We start from the raw sequence: 20,170 nt of genomic DNA, 5'->3' as shown, positions 1-20,170 counted from the left end.
TCAGTAATTCAATTAATTCATAGATTCAATAGATCTCTAATAGTGATGACAATATAACAGTATAGAGTATTATCAATGGCAGTATAGCAATGTAATAGCAATATATCAGTATAGAATATTATCAAAAACCAATCAAAGGGTTATTCTCAACGTTGCAACAAATCACATATAAAATATTCAAAAAATAATTGAAATTGAAAGAGGGAGAGCAACAGGAGACAAGAATATTCAGGAGTGGGAAGAAAAACAATAAGAAGCAGGTAGTATCGAGGAATGTTTTCTTCCTTTTTCTTTTTCTCTCTCCTTGGGCTTATGCAATAGTGCTGAGTCACAGTTCACAGTTCAGTCTCTGACAGTCTCTATCAGTAAGGGAGTCTCTGACAGTCTCTGACAATCTCTATCAATAAGGGAACAGCGTTGTAGGTTTAATAAGAAATCAAAGTTCAAAGTTTGTAGTTTTTCGTTTGTTTTTTAACAACTGGAACAACAATGCAAAGTCAATACACAATCGAAAGTGAGGTGGAAAAAAGGGATTAAACAAAGGGGAGGAGATGAAAGGGAAGGTAAAAAAGAAAAAAAGATTAAATATATAAAGACCTCGGATTTTGTAGCTTGTCACTGACTCAGATCATCCAAGGACATGGGGTGAGGTATCATCAATATGCAGATGATACCCAGCTTTACATCTCCACCCCATACCCAGTCAACGAAGCGGTGGAAGTGATGTGCCAGTGCCTGGAGGATGTTGGGGCCTGGATGGGTGTCAACAGACTCAAGCTCAACCCGGATAAGACGGAGTGGCTGTGGGTTTTGCCTCCCAAGGACAATCCCATCTGTCCGTCCATTACCCTTGGGGGGGGGAATTATTGACCCCCTCAGAGAGGGTCCGCAACTTGGGCGTCCTCCTCGATCCACAGCTCACATTAGAAAAACATCTCTCAGCTGTGGCGAGGGGGGCGTTTGCCCAGGTTCGCCTGGTGCACCAGTTGCGGCCCTATCTGGACCGGGACTCATTGCTCACAGTCACTCATGCCCTCATCACCTCGAGGTTCGACTACTGTAATGCTCTCTACATGGGGCTACCTTTGAAAAGTGTTCGGAAACTTCAGATCGTGCAGAATGCAGCTGCGAGAGCAGTCATGGGCTTACCTAGGTATGCCCATGTTTCACCATCACTCCGCAGTCTGCATTGGCTGCCGCTCAGTTTCCGGTCACAATTCAAAGTGTTGGTTATGACCTTTAAAGCCCTTCATGGCATTGGACCAGAATATCTCCGAGACCGCCTCCTGCCGCACGAATCCCAGCGACCGATTAGGTCCCACAGAGTGGGCCTTCTCCGGGTCCCGTCAACTAAACAATGTTGGTTGGCGGGCCCCAGGGGAAGAGCCTTCTCTGTGGCGGCACCGGCCCTCTGGAACCAACTCCCCCCGGAGATTAGAACTGCCCCTACTCTTCCTGCCTTCCGTAAACTCCTTAAAACCCACCTTTGCCGTCAGGCATGGGGGAACTGAAACATCTTCCCCTGGGCATGTTTAATTTATATATGGTATGCTTGTGTCTATGTCTGTTAGTATATGGGGTCTTTTTAAATCTTTAAAATTTAAAATTTAGATTATTTATGATTTGTTTCCGCATGTTGTGAGCCGCCCCAAGTCTTCGGAGAGGGGCGGCATACAAATCTAAGTAATAAATAAATAAAATAAAATAAATAAATTTGTTCTAATCCACTTAAATCTGTCCAAAACTTCCTCTTACCATCAAGACATCCAAAAACTTTATCTTCCCCAACTGTTGTGAATCACACATTGTTTCCAATCTATCACTGCAAAACCACAAATGGAGTCCAGCAGAAAAGTTCAAATGGTATATGGTTTTCACTCACACATCTGCTCGATCTGCCTAATCTTGTTTGTTCTCTGCCGCCATGAGCCAATTAAACAGAATTGCAGTCACCGCTTTTTCTCGAGGGTTTTGGCACTCTTCCTTAGCAATGCAAAGCACACAACAAGGGGTCTTTCATCTGCTATTATCCACAAACAACGATCGATCAAATGGAATTTCTTCACTTATTCACTCCAAAAGCTTTCACCACCGTCTTCTCACAGCTTCCTTAATGGAGTCGGAGCGTCACAGCTTCAGGCCAATCTGCAGATTGGTTCTTCGTGTGCTTGCAAAAAGGGTTTCCCTGCTTTCCGGTGGGTCCACCGACCTCCCTCAGGTACACAAGGAATTCCTCTATTAAATCACCATCTCTCCAGGTCGGTGATCGCCTTTAAGCCACCAAAAGACACACGAAAGGCCAGGACAACCCCGGATAAACAGAAGGCTGCCTGGTGTCAGCGATGACGCCAAAACTGGAAGCCGCGGTCCATGATTCCTGAAGGGCGACGTCCGGTTCAGCTAAATTGGCTGAGTGGATGTCTCTAATGATGTCAGCAGACTCAGGCCCTAGCCATGCTGCCATATGCACAAGCTGCTCCGCCGGTAATAGACAGCATACAAGAAGTTGTGCTTCCATAGCATGTATCTTCTCCCCGGTATGTCTGAAAATTTCTCTATCCTGCCAAATCCACCCTTGCTCATCGGGGTGTCCATTCGATGGATGTGTTCCAGGTGGGCACAGGTTGTATGCGGGTGTTCTGGCTTTAATGTTCTGGAGATGGAGCTGAATTACATGTCTCTGAGTCGCCAGCTGCCCATGGTAGAGGTGGTGGGTGTGTTTCCTTCCATCTGACATAGCAGGGGTGCACCATGTGCTGGCTGGTGGGTTGATCCTGACTATTGGTGTTTGTAGCCGTGGCCAGGATGGTCGGAGGGCTAGGCGCAGTCAAGTTGGGTGGAAGAAATGGTGCGTCTGAGGTGGGTAGAGGATTTGGCAGGAATGTCTTGGCGTCAACACTGAGATTAGAGTTCATGGCTACTGGTGTCAGCTGAGGTTCCCTTGTAGGTGGGAGGTCAGTCTGGTTGCCTTTTGTATCTTGATCCATTGAGGTAAGTTTTGTAATAGCGAGTGGGGTCACATGTAAAACTACATTACCCAGAGTGCAATTTCACTACATTTCCCCTAATGCAATATCTTAAAGAAACATGCCTAAATACAGTCCAACTATCTCTGTCTCTGGGGACAGCACAGTTCCAGTGATCTTAGAAGCCGATTTCTTAGAAGAACTTGAACGATTAAAGATAAATAAGGCAATGGGTCCAGATGGCATCCACCCTAGAGTTCTTAAAGAACTCAGGTTTGTCATTGCTACCCCCCTGACTGATTTGTTTAACCAATCCCTGTTAATAGGAGATGTTCCTGAGGATTGGAGAATGGCCAGTGTTGTGCCTATCCACAAGAAGGGCAGTAGAGAAGAAGCTGGTAACTACAGGCCAGTTAGCTTGACATCAGTTATAGTTAAAACGATGGAGACTCTACTCAAGAAGAGGATAAATCAGCACCTAAAAAACAATAACTTTTGGACCCAAATCAGCATGGCTTTACTGAAGGCAAATCATGTCAGACTAATCTCATTGATTTCTTTGACTATGTCACGAAGGTGTTGGATGAAGGTGGTGCCGTGGATATTGCCTATCTGGACTTCAGCAAAGCCTTTGATATGGTTCCACATAAAGAGCTGATAGTTAAATTAATGAAGATTGGACTTAATCCCTGGATAGTTCAGTGGATTTGCAGCTGACTGAAGTGTAGACATCAGAGAGTTATTTTTAATGGCGAGTATTCTGAGCAGAGACAGGTTACAAGCGGTGTGCCACAAGGATCTGTTCTGGGTCCTATTCTTTTTAATATGTTTGTGAGTGACATAGGGGAAGGTTTGGTAGGGAAGGTTTGCCTATTTGCCGATGACTCTAAAATGTGCAATAGGGTTGATATTCCTGGAAGCGTCTGTAATATGGTATGATTTAGCTTTACTAGATAAATGGTCAAAGCAATGGAAACTGCAGTTTAATGTTTCCAAATGTAAAATAATGCACTTGGGGAAAAGTAATCCTCAATCTGAGTATTATATTGGCAGTTCTGTATTAGCAAAAACGTCAGAAGAGAAGGATTTAGGGGTAGTGATTTCTGACAGTCTCAAAATGGGTGAGCAGTGTGGTCGGGCGGTAGGAAAAGCAAGTAGGATGCTTGGCTGCATAGCTAGAGGTATAACAAGCAGGAAGAAGGAGATTGTGATCCCACTATATAGAGCGCTGGTGAGACCACATTTGGAATACTGTGTTCAGTTCTGGAGACCTCACCTACAAAAAGATATTGACAAAATTAATGGGTCCAAAGACGGGCTACAAGAATAGTGGAAGGTCGTAAGCATGAAACTTACCAGGAAAGACTTAATGAACTCAATCTGTATAGTCTGGAGGACAGAAGGAAAAGTGGGGACATGATCAAAACATTTAAATATGTTAAAGGGTTAAATAAGGTTCAGGAGGGAAGTGTTTTTAATAGGAAAGTGAACACAAGCACAAGGGGACACAATCTGAAGTTAGTTGGGGGAAAGATCAAAAGCAACATGAGAAAATATTATTTTACTGAAAGAGTAGTAGATCCTTGGAACAAACTTCCAGCAGACGTGGTTGGTAAATCCACAGTAACTGAATGTAAACATGCCTGGGATAAACATATATCCATCCTAAGATAAAATACAGGAAATAGTATAAGGGCAGCCTAGATGGATCATGAGATCTTTTTCTGTCGTCAGTCTTCTGTGTTTCTATGTTTCTAATAATAAATAATTAATAAATTAGAAGACAAAGAGGGAAAGATAAGATATAGTATGGAGGAAAAGAAGGTAATAGCATTGGAATTTTACAAACAGCTATACCAATATGAAGAGGTTAATGAAATAGAAGTTAAAAATTTTCTAGACTTCCTAAAACTACCTGCCTTAACAGATGAACAATTGCAAAAACTGAATTCCCAAATCACAATGGCAGAACTTCAACAAACAATAAATAGACAGAAAAATAACAAAGCAACTGGCCCAGACGCAATCCCAGCAGAATTCTATAAATTAGACTGTAGTTCCATCATGGTGAATATGCTCGAGATTTTTAATAAAATAATCTCAGAAGTAAAAATTCCAATATCCTGGTCTGAAACCCTGATTACTCTAATTCCAAAAACAGGAACGGCAAAAGAAAAAATAGAAAATTATAGACCAATATCCCCCCTTAATGTCGATTATAAAATATTTGTTTCCATACTCTCAATGAGACTTAAAAAAATATTAAATGTTATAATTCATGATGATCAAAATGGGTTTCTTCTAGGCAGACAGGTGAAAAATAATATTAGGACAATTATAAATACCTTAGAGTATTATGAACAACACTCTGAAAAACAAATGTCCTTAATTTTTTAGATGCAAAAAAGCTTTCAATAATGTTAACTGGAGATTTCTAAAAGCACAACTAGCGAGGATGAATTTTGGGACCAAATTTAGTAAATTGATAGATTCCATATATGCTAAACAAACTGCAAAAATTATAATTAATGGGAAAAAACCAAGAATTAAATTAGAAGATTTAAAAGATTTAAAAGATTTAAAAGAAAGGGGTGGGGTGGGATTACCGAATTGGAAACTGTATTATCAAGCCGCAACCATTATATGGATAAGAAACTAGCTTACCCTAGAAAATACCGTAATAGAGTTTTAAGTTTGGAAGGCCACGAATTAATGTTGGGTTGGCATGCTTTCGCATGGTATGAGAAATATATAGCATATAAGTACTTTAAAAACCACATAATTAGATATTCCTTATTACAAGTTCATGTTCAAACCGTCCCAGATTGGATCTCACCAATGGATGTAATAAGACATCCAAACTTAAATAAAAGTACTGAAGTATTAATATATAAAGATCTTTTAGATTCCCATTAAGGAGATAGACTGGTGGACATACACTCTGATCCAAGCAAGATTCTCAGCTAACAAATAGACCTATGTTTTTCAGAGAGGGAAATCAACTTTTTGTAAAATAATTATGAAAAATCAAGAGAAAATGATCCGGAAAAATATATAAGTATATGATAAGGTCCAAAATAGAAAGTAATATGGTAAAAGATACCATGATTAGTTGGTGCAGGAACTTTGGGCATTCAATAGATATGGACAAATGGGAAAAAATCATGGATATATAATTGGTAGATAACAAAGTCCACAACATTTAAAGAAAACCAGATGAAAATGTTCCATAGATGGCATTTGCCATCCAACAGAATCGCCAAAATGTATCTGAATCTCCAACCAAATTGCTGGAAGTGCAAAAAAGAGATAGGTACATATTATCCCTAATGGTGGACCTGCCCTAGTTAAATATTATTGGAACTTAATCGTGAAGTGGTTAAAATAAATAATACAAAAGGAAATAGAAAAGACGCCAGAATTCTTTTTATTAGGAATTCCTACTCAGAAGTATAAAAAAGAAACCCAATATCTATTAATACATATTTTAACAGCTGCCAGGGTAGCCTACGCTCAAAGATGGAAAGATACAGAAATTCCAAGAGAAGAAGAAATAATACCGTAAATAAAATTACTGATTGTGCTGAAATGGACATGATAACAAGGCGGTTAAAGGGACAAGAAGAATCTGACTACTATAAAATTTGGTATACGTTTTATGAGTGGCTGGATAAAAGAATGCTACTGTAAATAATATAACGTATATCATATGGTACAAAACTACGCAAACTTATGTAAATAGTAATTAGTGATAGTTTATACTTTTTTCTTCCTTTCATTATTTCTCTTTATTACCTTTTCTTAACATGATCTATAAGACTCGTATTTAAATTTCTTAGACTTCTGAAAAGTATGGAGCAGTTTGGGCTCCTTTTTTATGTTGTGTGTTTTTGTATGTGTCTTTGACTTGTCTTGGAACTAAAAATCAATAAAAATTATTTTAAAAAAAAGAAATATCTGCCCCCATTGCCCAATGGGGAAGTGGAAAGACAATCAGATATTGGATTCGTTGTTCTAAATATGGAAATTTGTGTTTCATCTTGGAGCTGGAGATCTGTTTAATAGTTCTGGGGAAGCTGTCCTCAATGGACAGCTTCCCCAGAAATGGACCTTTATTTGTCAAAATTCTGAACAGAGCCCTTTCTGTATCATATCTTGCCTTTTTTCTTGAGACTGGATCTGTAATGTTATTTTATCTGCAGACATATTACTCCAACCTGTGTGCAGTGTGTGTGTGTGTGTGTTATATACAGGTAGTCTTCAACTTACAACAGTTCACTTAGTGACTGTTCAAAGTTACAATAGCAGTAGCATTTAGACATATACCACTTCATAGTGCTTTACAGCCCTCTCTAAGTGGTTTATAGAGGCTAAGCATATTGCCTTCAACAATCTGAGTCCTCGTTTTACCAACCTCAGAAGGTTGGAAGGCTGAGTCAACCTTGACTCAATAGCCCTGAAAAAAGGGAATTACAGTGATCCCTCGATTAGCACGGTCTCGATTAGTGCGAAATGCTACAACACGGTTTTTCAAAAAATATTAATTAAAAAATACTCCACGGTTTTTTTTGCTATACCACGGTTTTTCCCACCCGATGACGTCATACGTCATCACCAAGAGTCACTTCTCTGTCTCTTTCTCTTTCTTTCCTGTCATTCTCTGCTTCAATCATTTTCTTATTTCTCTTTTTTTCTCCACTTTTTTCTATCATTTCTCTCTCTCTTTCTCTCCCTGTTGCCGGCGTGGTATATGAGAGAGAAAGAGAGAGGCAGAGGTCGGGCGCATTACCGGGAGGTGGAGGCGGCGTGGGGATGCTGGGTGCCGGGGACACCGAGGACGGGGTGGACGTGGCCTCTCAGCTGCAGAGCCGAACAAGGGCGGAGGCAACGGCGGAGTCCGGCGCTGGGGCCATGCGGGGCTGCTCATCCAGGGGGGCGTGGACTGGCAAGTCACCCTCCTTTCTCTCTCTTTCTCTCTCTTATACCACACCGGTAACAGGGAGAGAAAGAGAGAGAGCGGAGGGCACCTTGCCGGTCCACGCCCCCCTAGATGAGCGGCTCCGCATGGCCCCAGCGCCGCCCAGGCAAAGGGGAAACCCCAAGATCGCTTGCCGCTTGCCGTATTGCAGCGAAGGAGGCGAAGCAAGGCTCCAAGCTGCAATACGGCAAGCGGCAAGCGGCAAGCGATCTTGGGGTTTCCCCTTTGCCTGGGCGGCGGGAAGACCAAGGGAAGGTTCCTTCAGCCGCCCAACACCTGATCTGCTCCGCAGCGCGGCGGCAGCGAGGAGCCGAAGATGGGGTTTCCCCTTTGCCTGGGCAACGGGGAAACCCCATCTTCGGCTCCTCGCTGCTTCCACGCTGCGGAGCAGATCAGCTGTTGGGCGGCCGAAGGAACCTTCCCTTGGTCTTCCCTGCCGCCCACACGCAAACTCCACCATCTGCGCATGTGCGGCCATGAAAAAAATGGCGCGCATGCGCAGATGGTGTTTTTACTTCCGCACCATTATAACGCGGAAATCGATTAGCGCGGGAGGTCTTGGAACGTAACCCCCGCGCTAATCGAGGGATCACTGTATGACCATTACTCACACTTTCGGATGCTTGGTAAACTGGTTCATATTTATGATGCTTGCAGTGTCCTGGGGTCATGTGATCACCTTTTGTGAATTTCTTACAAGCAAAATCAAAAATTGAACGGGTCCAAAGACAGGTTACAAAAATAGTGGAAGATCTTAAGCATAAAATGTATTAGGAAAGACTTAATGAACTCAATCTGTATAGGAAAAGGGGGGACATGTTCGAAACATTTAAATATGTTAAAGCAGGGGTCCACAAACTTTTCACACAGGGGGCCAGTTCACTGTCCCTCAGACTGTTGGAGGGCCGGACTATAAAAAAACAAACCTATGAACAAATCCCTATGCACACTGCACATACCTTATTTTAAAGTAAAAAACAAAATGGGAATGCACTATTTAGAGGGGGAGAAGAAGTCTGAAATTCATATATGTTTATGTTTTGTTTTTAATTTTTTTTAGTTAACATCTGATTGGCTATACAAGGTTTTCTTGGTTTATAGAAAAATGTATAAAAATGTTTATAGAAAAATATATAAAGAAAGAAGGAAGCACTTTGGCATAATGGTTAATAAGTTAGAAATATAATTGGTGTTGTACTTTTTGAAGGAACATTAAGGAGGGAATTGAATTAAAAGAAAAGTGTGTACCTGGATGACAACATTAGAAAAAAACCTTTTGCAACATTTTTGATGATTGATATTAGTTACTGACAAAATACTGCATTTTATTCAGGGGAAATTAGATGGTACATTGTATTGTTTGAATGTATGTTGAGAGAAATTTTTTTTAAAATTTACCCCCCCCCCAAAAAATAGTCCTTCCTCCCTCCGCCCCTCCATTCATTTCATTTTTCCTTCCTTCCTTTTTCCCTCCATTTCTTCTTCCTTCCTTTTTTCCTTCCTTCCTTTTCCCTCTATTTCTCCTTCCTTCCCTCCCTCCCTCCCTCTTTTCCACTTCTCTCTTCTCTCTCCCTTTTTTCCCTTCTCTCTCATTTGTTTCATTTTCCTCTCCCTTGTTCTTTCCCTCCATCATTTTCTTATTTTTCTCTTTTTCTCTCTCACATTCCCTCCCCCTCTCACTTCTTTTTTTCTCTCCCTCTCTCTCTGTTGATTTCTTTCTCTCTCTCTCTCTCTCTCCTTTTCTTCTCTCTTTTTTCTCTCTTCTTTTTTTTCTGCCCTGCAACACCACTCACGCACACAAATACGTTTTGTGCGTCGCGAGGCGGTCGGCTGCAAGCAGGAGCTCCAAGACGGTGGCACCAACGTTGGGTCGCAGTACATTGCTGGTGCTGTGCTGGGCATGGTGCTGGTACTGGCCCGCTGGCTGGGCCGGGACAGAGGTGCCAGCCCCATGCCCAGCACAGCACCAGCATGTACGGCGTCCTGCAACACATCCAGCCACCGCCATCGGTGCCTTGAAGCCAACCGCTCAGTGCCGCTGCTGCCGGTGCCTTCCCGCTCAACCCACGCTTGGCACCACCACCTTCACAGCTTGCCCTGATGCCCCATGCCCACCAGAGCTGCCCAAAGCACGAGGTGGAGTAGGCGGCGGTGCCTGCTGCTCCAGGCCCACCCTCGAGCTGAGCTTCCTTTGGCTTCCTTCGTGGTGGCAGGTAAGCTTTGCAGCTTTGCTTCCAAGGAAGCTGAAGGAAGCTCAGCTTGGGGTGGGCCCGAAGCAGCCAATGTTCCCTCTAATTTTTTTCCGGTGTGGGCGGAAAAGTATAGTGTCTGAGCGGCAGTCCCCTTGGGACTGGGTGGCATAGGAATAAATAAATAAATAAATAAATAAATAAATAAGAAAAAAATCCCTTTTTTAATTAAAAGAAATTAATAATGTTTTTATTAATAGTTATGTTTTTGGTTTTGCTGGTTGTTTTAGTTTTAATAGTAATGGATTTTGGGTTTTTTATTATTTTTTATTATTTAAGTGCTTTTACCATATGCTTTAAATCAAGAGTCACTTCTCTCTCTGTTTCTCTCTCTTTCCTGTCATTCTCTGCCTCAATCATTTTCTCATTTCTCTTTTTTCTCCCCTTTTTTCTATCATTTCTCTCTCTCTCTCTCTTCCTTCCACTCTTCTCTCTCTCTCTTGCTTTCTCTGTCTCTCTCTCTCTTGCTTTCTTCCTCTCTCTCACTCTCTTCCTTCCTCTCTCATCTCTCTCTCTCTCTCTTTCTCTCTTTCTCTCTCTCTCCCCCTCTTGCTCTCTCTCTCTTTTTCTCACTTTCTCTCTTGTTTTCTTTCTCTCTCTCTTGTTTTCTTTCTCTCTCTCTCACTCTTTCTCTTGTTCTCTCTGTCTTGCTATCTCTTTCTCTCTCTCTTTCTCACTTTCTCTCTATCTTGCTCTGTCTGTTGCTCTCACTGTCTCTCATTCTCTCTCCGTTGTTCTCACAGTGGCGAAGGTTTTTCTTATTTTGAATGTTCTGAGCAGGCTGGCAGGGGATGGGGAGCGGGCGCATCCGCATGCCCGACATTGAAAATCATCTTCGCCGGCGTCTGCTGTGAGAACACCTGCCCCGCCTCTCCTGCAGCCCCCTCACTGACAGCCCGGGATGAAAGTGCTCTCAGTGAAGGGACTGTGAGAGGGGCGGGGCGGACGTTCCCTCTGCGGGAGGAGTGGTGCCCCAAGCCGGGAAGCGGAGGAGGAGAAAGAGAGGCGGATTGGGCGGGTGGGGGGCAGCAGCGAGAAGCCAGGGGGGCAAGGGGGCGGAGGCGTGGGGCTCCTTGCGTGCCCTTGGAAAAGGGTGCGTGGGGGGGTGTTTTGGGGTGCATGCGTACAGACACACGCAGCTTAGAGGGAACAGAGGGAGCAGCAGCAGCCGCCGCCGCTGCCTACTCCACCCCACACTTTGGCTGCACCAGGGCCAAGTAAGCCAAGGCTAGGCCCATCAACCCCGGCTCCAAGGGACAGCCCCCAGCGTGGCCCAGCACGGGGCCTAGGTGGTAGGCAAGCATTGGGAGGGCCTCACTGTCGCCTAGTCTGGGAAGAGCTCCCCTCCCCGCGATCCGGGATGGCATGGCTTTGCACGCCATCAACAAGTTAGTGCGGGGGGCTCCTGATGGCTTGCTTACAGCCCTGGAGGTACTGGCCCTGTAGTGCCTTCAGCACCTCCAGCCGCTCTTGCAGGGCTTCCAGGCTAAGGGCAGAGGCCAGCGCCCTCCCCATGGGGCAGCAAAGAAGCAAAAAAGTGGCACCCTCCCGCTATCTCTCTCCCTCTCTTTCTTGCTTTATTCTCTCTCTCTCGCTCACTCCCTTTCTATCTCTCCCTCTTTCTCTCTCTCTCTCTCCACAGCAGACCCCCCCCCCAAACGCCAAAAGTGCCCAAACACGCACAAACCTCACTGGTGCAAAATCCCTGAAGAAAGAAAAGCAAAAAAGCGGCACTGGAGGGACCAAGACGGTCTGCAGCTGAGTGTCTGGAGGAGGAGGAGGAAAGCCAGGGGGCGGGGAGGAAAGCAGGCCTGCAGTTGGCCCCTTTCTTTCTCGCCTTTAGGGAGAGGAACTGTAGCTGCTCTGCCATAGGGCAGCAACAGTTTCTCTCACTAAAAGTGGCAAAGAAAGGGGACAATTGCAGGCCCACTTTCCTCCCTGCCCCCTGGCTTTCCTCCTCCTCCTTGCTGCTGCCAGATGCTCAGCAGCAGAGTGGACGGAAGATTCGGGAGCTTATTATATAGATCAGTAAAATCTCGTACGCTGCCGTGGGCTGGATAAATAGCCTCAGCGGGCTGCATCCATCCCGTGGGCCATAGTTTGGGGATCACTGTGTTAAAGGGTTAAATAAGATTCAGGAGGGAAGTGTTTTTAATAGGAAAGTGAATACAAGAACAAGGGGGCACAAGCTGAGGTTATTTGCTGTTGTGGTTAGCTCTGACCCTGCTCCTGCCCCAAGGACTGTGGATGTGGGGGAGACATTCACATGCTGCAGGCCTGTTTTGCCCCCGGTGGAATCTGCTGATGAAGGCTCCTCTGACCAAGAAGACATGAGTGACAGAAAGGAGGAGAGTGTGGCAGACAGCTCAGAAGGAGATCAATTATCTAGCTCCTCCTTGGATTCAGAACAAGAATTAATGATACAGCCACACATGTGGAGAGCGATGCATAGGCAACAACAACTGAGAGATTATTATCAAAGAAAATGAGGCCACCTGTGGTTGGGTGGGGCTGTGGTAATTAGTGAGGCTGCTATTTGGCCATTGTGGAGGATTATCTGATCCTTGTGTTTCATGATTGCTTTACTGACTTTGACCTTTTGTGTGCTGATTTTTCCGCCCTTTGAAACTAAACCAGTGCAAAGTGTGTTTCACTTTGTGAAAGAAGAAGGACTGTGAATTGCCTCACATCTGCAAGCTAAGTATCACATAACAGTTTGTTTGGAGACAAGTGCTCTTTGCTATACCAAAAGAGGGCTTAGTTTAAGTGACTTTTCATTATAAAGAACATTGTTTTGAATTTTCAAACGTGTGTGTGTCTGAAATTTGTACCTGTGAATTTTTGGGAGAATTCTACCAGGGAGCCTGACAGAAAAGTTGGGGGAAAGATTAGAAGTAACATGAGAAAATATTATTTTACTGAAAGAGTAGTAGATGCTTGGAACAAACCTCCAACAGATGTGGTTGGTAAATCCACATTAACTGAATTTAAACATGCCTGGGATAAATATATATCCATCCTAAGATAAAATACATGAAATAGTACAAGAGTAGACTAGAGCAGTGTTTTTCAACCAGTGTGCCGAGGCACACTAGTGTGCCGTGGGACATGGTCAGGTGTGCCGCGAAGCTCAGAGAGAGAAAGAAAGCAAGAGAGAGAGAAAGAAAGCAAGAGAGAGAGAGAGAGAGAAAGAGCGATGAGAGAGAAAGAGAACAAGAGAGAGAGAAACCAAGAGTGAGAGAAAGAGAACAAGGGAAAGAAAGCAAGAGAGAGAGAAAGAGAGAGAAAGAAAGCAAGAGAGAGAGAGAAAGAGGGAGGGAAGGAGAGAGAGAGAAAGACCTAGAGCAAGGTAGGGAGAGAGAGAGAAAGAGAGCAAAAAAGAGAGGAAGGAAGGAAGAGAAAGAAAGAGGGATGGGGAGAGAAAAAGAAAGAGGAAGGAAGGGAAAGAGGGAGAGAGAAATAGAGTGAAAGGGAGGAAGAGAGAGAAAATTGTTTTGTCCAAACTTTTTTTAGGCCCACCCCACTCCGCTCAATGTGCCCCAGGGTTTCGTAAATGTAAAAAATGTGCCGCAGCTCAAAAAAGGTTGAAAATCACTGGACTAGAGGACCATGAGGCCTTTTTCTGCCATCAGTCTTCTATGTTTCTATGTCAACGGGGAAGTCAGATTCACTTAACAACAGTGGCAAGAAATGTTGTAAAATGAGGCAAACTTCAGTTAATAACCATCTCATTTAGTAACAGACATGTTCGGCTCAATTGTGGTCAAAAGTCAAGGAATGTATGTTTGTGTTTATGTGTGTGTGCGTGTGTGTGTGTCTGTTTGTCACAATATTTATGCCTAAAGTAGAAAAAAATACAGGATTTAGTATCCAAAATGCCTAGGAATAGTTCTACCTCCTTGGTCTTATAAAAATCTTCAAAAAGTTAAGAACTGGGAATTATGCTTCGGTTCCTGATCTTGGAAATGTGCTAGCTAGAAGTCCTCTATTCCTCCAACCCTATCATTTGAAGTACATTTGAAAGTTGTGTCAACTGAAAGAAAATGATTCTAATGGAATAAGAGAGGCATATGTGGTTTTTTTTTTTGCAAAATGTTGGAAACAAATTGTTCATGATTATTTTTTTTAAATGTATAATTTATTTATTTTTTACTTACATATGCTCCCATGTTGTTTTCTGCCATGTGGAATTCTATTAAGAGTGAGAATGTAACCATCAGAAGTTGCTATTTCATATTCTTCAACTTGATATCCTTGATAGTGAATGATTTCACTCTGTTGGAGGAAATTTCAGGAGAACTGCATCATATTTTTATCTTACTTATATTAAAGTGTAGAATCACCTAAAAGAAGTCGGGAAATAGCTAAAGAATTCTTTGCTTTTTTTTAAATGTAGACTCAAATGTGAAAAGGATTGGAAGAATTCATGTGTTTGTATTACTTAAAAATTATAACATGTATTCATGAGCTGCGGTGGCGCAGTGGTTAGAATGCAATATTGAAGACTACTTCTGCTGACTGCTAGCTGACTGTAATTTGACAGTTCGAATCTCACTAGGCTCAAGGTTGACTCAGCCTTCCATCCTTCCGAGGATGATAAAATGAAGACCCAAATTGTTGTGGGCAATATGCTGACTCTGTAAACCACTTAGAGAGGGCTGTAAAGCACTGTAAAGGGTTATGTAAGTCTAAATGCTATTGCTAGTGCTTTTCTCAATAAAACACTATGCCCTTTTAACCCTGGTGCCCTGTGCGATAACACTATATACTTGTACTGTACCCGGGTCTAAAATTGTTTGTTTTAGGTACTTGTATTTGGTCTTTTTGAAAACGTTTTTCACTTGGAAACTAGTTTGAACATTTCTGCACACAATGAAGTGAAAATTGAAATGAAAGAATTAATGCTTATATTTTTATTTTGCTCATAAAAGCCCCCCCCCTTTTGTGAAATTGTTTTCAATTTATAGATAGTTTTGCCTGCAAAATGCATTCAATTTTACTAAAGTTGGTGTGGGATTGGTAGTTTGAACATTTCTGAACATAATGATATGAAAATTGAACTGAATAAATTGATGCTTATTGATTTATTTTGCTCATAAATGGGCCACCCCCCGGGTTTTCAAGCATGTCACTTTATAAATTTTTCTAGGCCCCTAATTCTAAATATTTTCAATAACTTTGGCATTGAATTACCAGTTTGAACTTTTCTGAACATAATGAAAACAAAATTGAACTGAAAACATTGTTGCTTATTTGTTTATTTTGCACATAAAAGTCCCCCCCTGTTGTGTTCAATTATTTCAATTTATATACAAATTATGCTGTTAATTTCAAAATTACATACTTGTTTTTAGTAAAATGGATTTCTTTCATAAAATTAGGTATCTAGGTATCATGTACTCACAAATATCTTTAGCCAAATCTATATCAAAAGTTAAGAAAATTGCTCAAGGCCAGGCCGGGGGGGGGGCTTTTCTGATCAAAATAAACAAATAAGCATCTTTTTTTTTTCAGTTCATTTATATTCTTCTTATGATCAGGAATGTTCAGTTTTGTATATCAAACCTTTTGGGGGAAGATTCCTTGGAGATTTGTAGCCTGAAAAAATATATAAACTGACACGAAATGCTCAAAAAATGGGGGGGGGGCTTTTTGATCAAAATAAACCAATAAGCATCACTTTTTTCAGTTCAATTTTATTTATTTATTTATTATTTATTTATTATTTAGATTTGTATGCCGCCCCTCTCCGCAGACTCATATCATTTTCATATCATTATGTTCAGAAATGTTTAAACTATACATTCAATGCAAAAAGCTTTCAAAAAAGTTGCAACTGGCAGGCTAAAAAAAATGTAAATTGAAAATGATTGCACATGGCCGGGGTGGGGGATTTAAAAAATAATAATAAACCAATAAGCATAATTTTTTTCAGTTCAATTTTAATATCATTATGTTCAGGAATGATCAAACTAGTAATTCCATGCAAAAAAATTCAAAAAAGTTGCAACTGGCAGGCTAAAAAAAAAGGAAATTGAAAATGATTGCACATGGCTGGGGGGGGGAGGCCTTATTTCTGATTTAAAAAACCAATAAGCATCATTTTTTTCAGTTCATTTATATTTTTCTTATTTTCCGAAATTTTCAAACTACCAATCTCACACCAACTGTAGTAAAATTGAACTTGCAGGCTAAACTATCTATAAATTGAAAAAAGTTCACAAAAAAGTGGGGGCACCTTTTATAAGCAAAATAAACCAATAAGAATTATTTTTCTCAGTTCAATTTTCATATCATTGTGTGCAGAAATGTTCAGACTACTTTCCAAGTGAAAAAAAATATTCAAATTGACCAAAGATAAGCCCCTAAAATGAAGAATTTTCGGTCCGGGTCAGGGTGATCTGGGAACCGAAGTTTTGTGTCTTTTTTTGACCATCTGTTTCATTTATTATATCTTAAACAAAACCAAGGCGGGGTTGTTTTTTTTTAATGTTTTCTGCTTTTCTGGAACTGAATAAATATGGAACTTGAAACATCCAGTTTTAAACATCTATTCTAGGGATCCATTTATCCTTACTGCCATTTTTAATTATCTATGTTGTATCATACCACATCAACCACCAACACAATTACAACTTACAATATTCATGTATGCTTCAGGATTTCTGGCTTGGGGCAATATTCCCATGGAAGATAAAATGCATTGAATTGCAAAAACCATTAAAAAATAAGAGCCACATCTTGTACCTACATTTTTTTTTAAAAGGTGTTTAGAAAATTGAGAAATGCTTGATGCCAATAAATCATGCATGACATTGCTAGAATATCTACATAAGAGTTGTAGCAATTGGAAATTATTGAATAATCATTATGTAACAAACAATTAGAATTAAGGCCTTACTGCTTTGGGGGTGTCCCTGTTAAAAAGAGCCATTTGAAGTGCACCATTTACTAATGTTGCAGTCGTATCTATTCATATGAGTTTAAGTGATGTACCAGAGGATGAAATATGTAAGATTTTCAGAACTGGATTGCTTGGAGATGAATGGTATATAAATCTCATATATGAATATTATCTTCAAATACCTGTATTTTAGGTTCATTTTATCTTCCTATCAGTGCACTGCATCCTTTCACCCGATTTTGCTTCCGTGCATGCTTAGAGAGCAAAAAACTATTTTCCTTCTGTGCATGCTCAGAGAGCAAAAAACGATTTTCCTTCTGTGCATGCTCAGAGAGCAAAAAACAATTTTCCTTCTGTGCATGTTCAGAGAACAAATAAATCGCTGGAAATTAGGAAAAGAGATGGTGCTACACACGGACTAGCAAAGATAGCACCATTGTGCACAAATTGTGCAGTCAGCGGACCACTACCAGAGCAGCGCTCTGGACCACTCTGGTAGGAATCCACCTCTGCTGTGTTTTAAATGTAAGTGGGGGGGGAGGTCATACATTTGATTAGAGAACTATAATGGTTTGTGTTGTGTGAGAAAACTCTGGGAAACAGGAAAAAGTGTTACAGCCTAGATCAGTGATGGTGAACCTCTTTGAGACCGAGTGCCCAAACCGCAACGAAATACCCACATATTTATCTCTGAGTGCCAATAGGGCAAATTGCCATATTTTTCAAACTATAAGAGACACCGAGATTGTGAAGAGGTAAGTAAGAAAAAAAAACTTTTGTCTCCCCTGCCCCACCCCCCACCAAGCACTTTACAGGCCTCTCAAACTCTCTGCACACCCCGCTTTTTGCAAAAGTGGGTGAAAAACAGGCCCATTTTTTGCAAAAAAAAATAATGGGGCACACAGAGGGTTTGGGAGATCTCAGAGTGTTTCTGAGGGCTTGGGTAAGGCACAAACACCCCAGTTTTTGTGAAAACTGGGTGCCATAGATTCACTATCACGGGGCGAGAGGATGAGCTTAACATTTTCATTGTCCACTTGGCTTAAAGGTAGCCTTGGCTTCTGCTTAGGAAATGCACAACTAGCAGCAGCTATAGCACTTCACCAGTAGTAAGAGCTGCAAGGAACCTTGGAGGTCCCTGCAATCTTAAAACACTCCAAGAGCCCACAGTAAAGAAAACACCGGGAGCCCAGAACCTGGATGGGCATGACCAACATCTCTTCCACCCAGTCACATGAATCTCTCCAGCCACAAGTGGGTGAATTTTGTGGCTCCCAGTGTTTTCTGTGGGAAATGTCTTCCTTCCTTCTTTCCTTCCATCCTTCCCTTCCTCTTCACTTCTTTCTTTCCCTCCCTCTCTCTTTCCCTTTTCTTTCTTTCTCTCCACTTCTCTCTCTCTCTCTTTCCCTCTTTTCCCTCTCTCTCATTCTCTCCCTCCAGGTCTCTCTCATTTCTGTGTACCTCTCTCCCCCCTTCTCTCTCTCTCATTTGTTTCTCTCCCCCCTCTTTTTACTTTCATTTCTCTCACTGTCATTTGTTTTTCTCTCTTTTTGCTCGCTCTCTCTCTCCATTTTTCTTTCTGAAGGAAAAATCCATTGTGTATAAAATAATTTAAATTTTATTTTAAGAATATCAGTATTTGCTGTCTGTAGTTTCTGTCTTTAACAAGATTAGGATTTCCTGTTTTTCCTTATCTTGTGACTGTCATTTTGGAATCTGTTTTTAACAAGATAAATGTTTGCTGATTAACAAGATAAATGTTTGCTGTTTAACAAGATAAATGTTTGCTGTTTACCCAATAAACCATATAAGGTGCTATTCATCTCCGGGAGAGGGAGGCAGGATGTGGACCATATTTGGGCAAGGAATTCTGTGTGATAAGTTGAGGAATTCTATGTACCTTTGTGATTTGTAAAACCTATATAACCTGCTCTTTAGCTTCTGTACAAGTGTCTCTTCCCTTGTGAAGAGTACCCGCTTTGCAAACCGTTTTTGGTATACCCAGAGAGAATAAATATTTCTGTTCTCTTTGTCCAAGTGTCTCGTGCGAACTTTTTCATAAAATTTCAGCGCACAACTTGGAGGCTCATCCGGGATTCCATCCTGTTGGCCAGCAGTCCCCAAACTACGGCCCGGGGGCCAGATGCGGCCCGCTGAGGCAATTTATCCAGCCCGTGGCAGCCCACGAGATTTTATCAATAGATATAATAAGCTCCCGAATCTCCTGTCAACTCACCGCGGTCTGCTGCTGAGCGAGGAGGCGGTACAGAGGCAAGGGGCGGGGAGGATAGGAGGGAGATAGAGAGAGAGGGAGAGAGAGAAAGAGTGAGAGGTACAAAGAGGGAGAGAGAAAGAGAATGAGTAAGAGTAAGAGAAAGAAAGAGAGAGAAAGAGAGAGTGGGACAGAGAAAGAGAGAGAGAAAGAGGGAGAGATAGAGAGGAAGAGAGAAAGGGGGATAGATGGAAAGAATGAGAGAGAGAGAAAAGAGAAAAATGAGAAAATGATGGAGAGAAAACGAGGGAGAGGAAAATGAAACAAATGAGAGAGAAGGAAGAAAAGAGAGAGGGAAGAGAGAAATAGAGAGGAAGGAGGGAGGGAGGGAAGGAAGGAAGGAGAAATGGAGGGAGTTTGTTGATTTAAGTTTAAATTTACTTGTTAATAAGAAGTATAAATTACTTTATTACTTAATTATTTAATTACTTCTTTATTTTAATTATTGTATTTGTTCCCATTTTTGTTTTTTACTTTAAATAAGATTTGTGCAGTGTGCATAGGGATTTGTTCATAGGTTTTTTTTATAGTCCGGCCCTCCAACAGTCTGAGGGACAGTAAACTGGTCCCCTGTATAAAAAGTTTGGGGACCCCTGCTGTTGGCTGTCCAGGGAGGAGCGTCTTTAGGTGCACCCTGTCCCATTTGGACAGAGGACAGACCTCCATGGATAGGCAATTGGCTCTGGTAGACCCATAAAATTGGCTAAACGAGATTACTAGGACAAGGAGACAAAAAGAGGAAGAGACAGAGACAAAGAGAAATAATAGAAGGCCTTTCGAGGACCTGGCAACCCTGTGCAC

The 20,170-nt window shown here is 41.8% G+C and overlaps 1 protein-coding gene across 1 annotated transcript in view; it reads right to left on the bottom strand.

The window, feature by feature from the left end:
* LOC139168578 (lipase member M-like) overlaps positions 1 to 17,534 on the bottom strand; it is a 178,390-nt gene extending 160,856 nt beyond the window's left edge. Inside the window, exons 1-3 of the mRNA XM_070754203.1 lie at positions 17,513 to 17,534; positions 16,834 to 16,940; positions 14,351 to 14,468 (exon numbers count right to left, since the gene is read on the bottom strand). Coding sequence (XP_070610304.1) covers positions 14,351 to 14,468; positions 16,834 to 16,940; positions 17,513 to 17,534 — 247 coding nt within the window. The remainder of the gene's footprint in view (positions 1 to 14,350; positions 14,469 to 16,833; positions 16,941 to 17,512) is intronic.
* Positions 17,535 to 20,170: the final 2,636 nt, after the last annotated feature.

The sequence above is a fragment of the Erythrolamprus reginae genome, chromosome 5, assembly GCF_031021105.1.
Source record: "Erythrolamprus reginae isolate rEryReg1 chromosome 5, rEryReg1.hap1, whole genome shotgun sequence".
NCBI lineage: Eukaryota > Metazoa > Chordata > Lepidosauria > Squamata > Dipsadidae > Erythrolamprus > Erythrolamprus reginae.
This window is presented reverse-complemented; position numbering and strand designations above follow the sequence as displayed.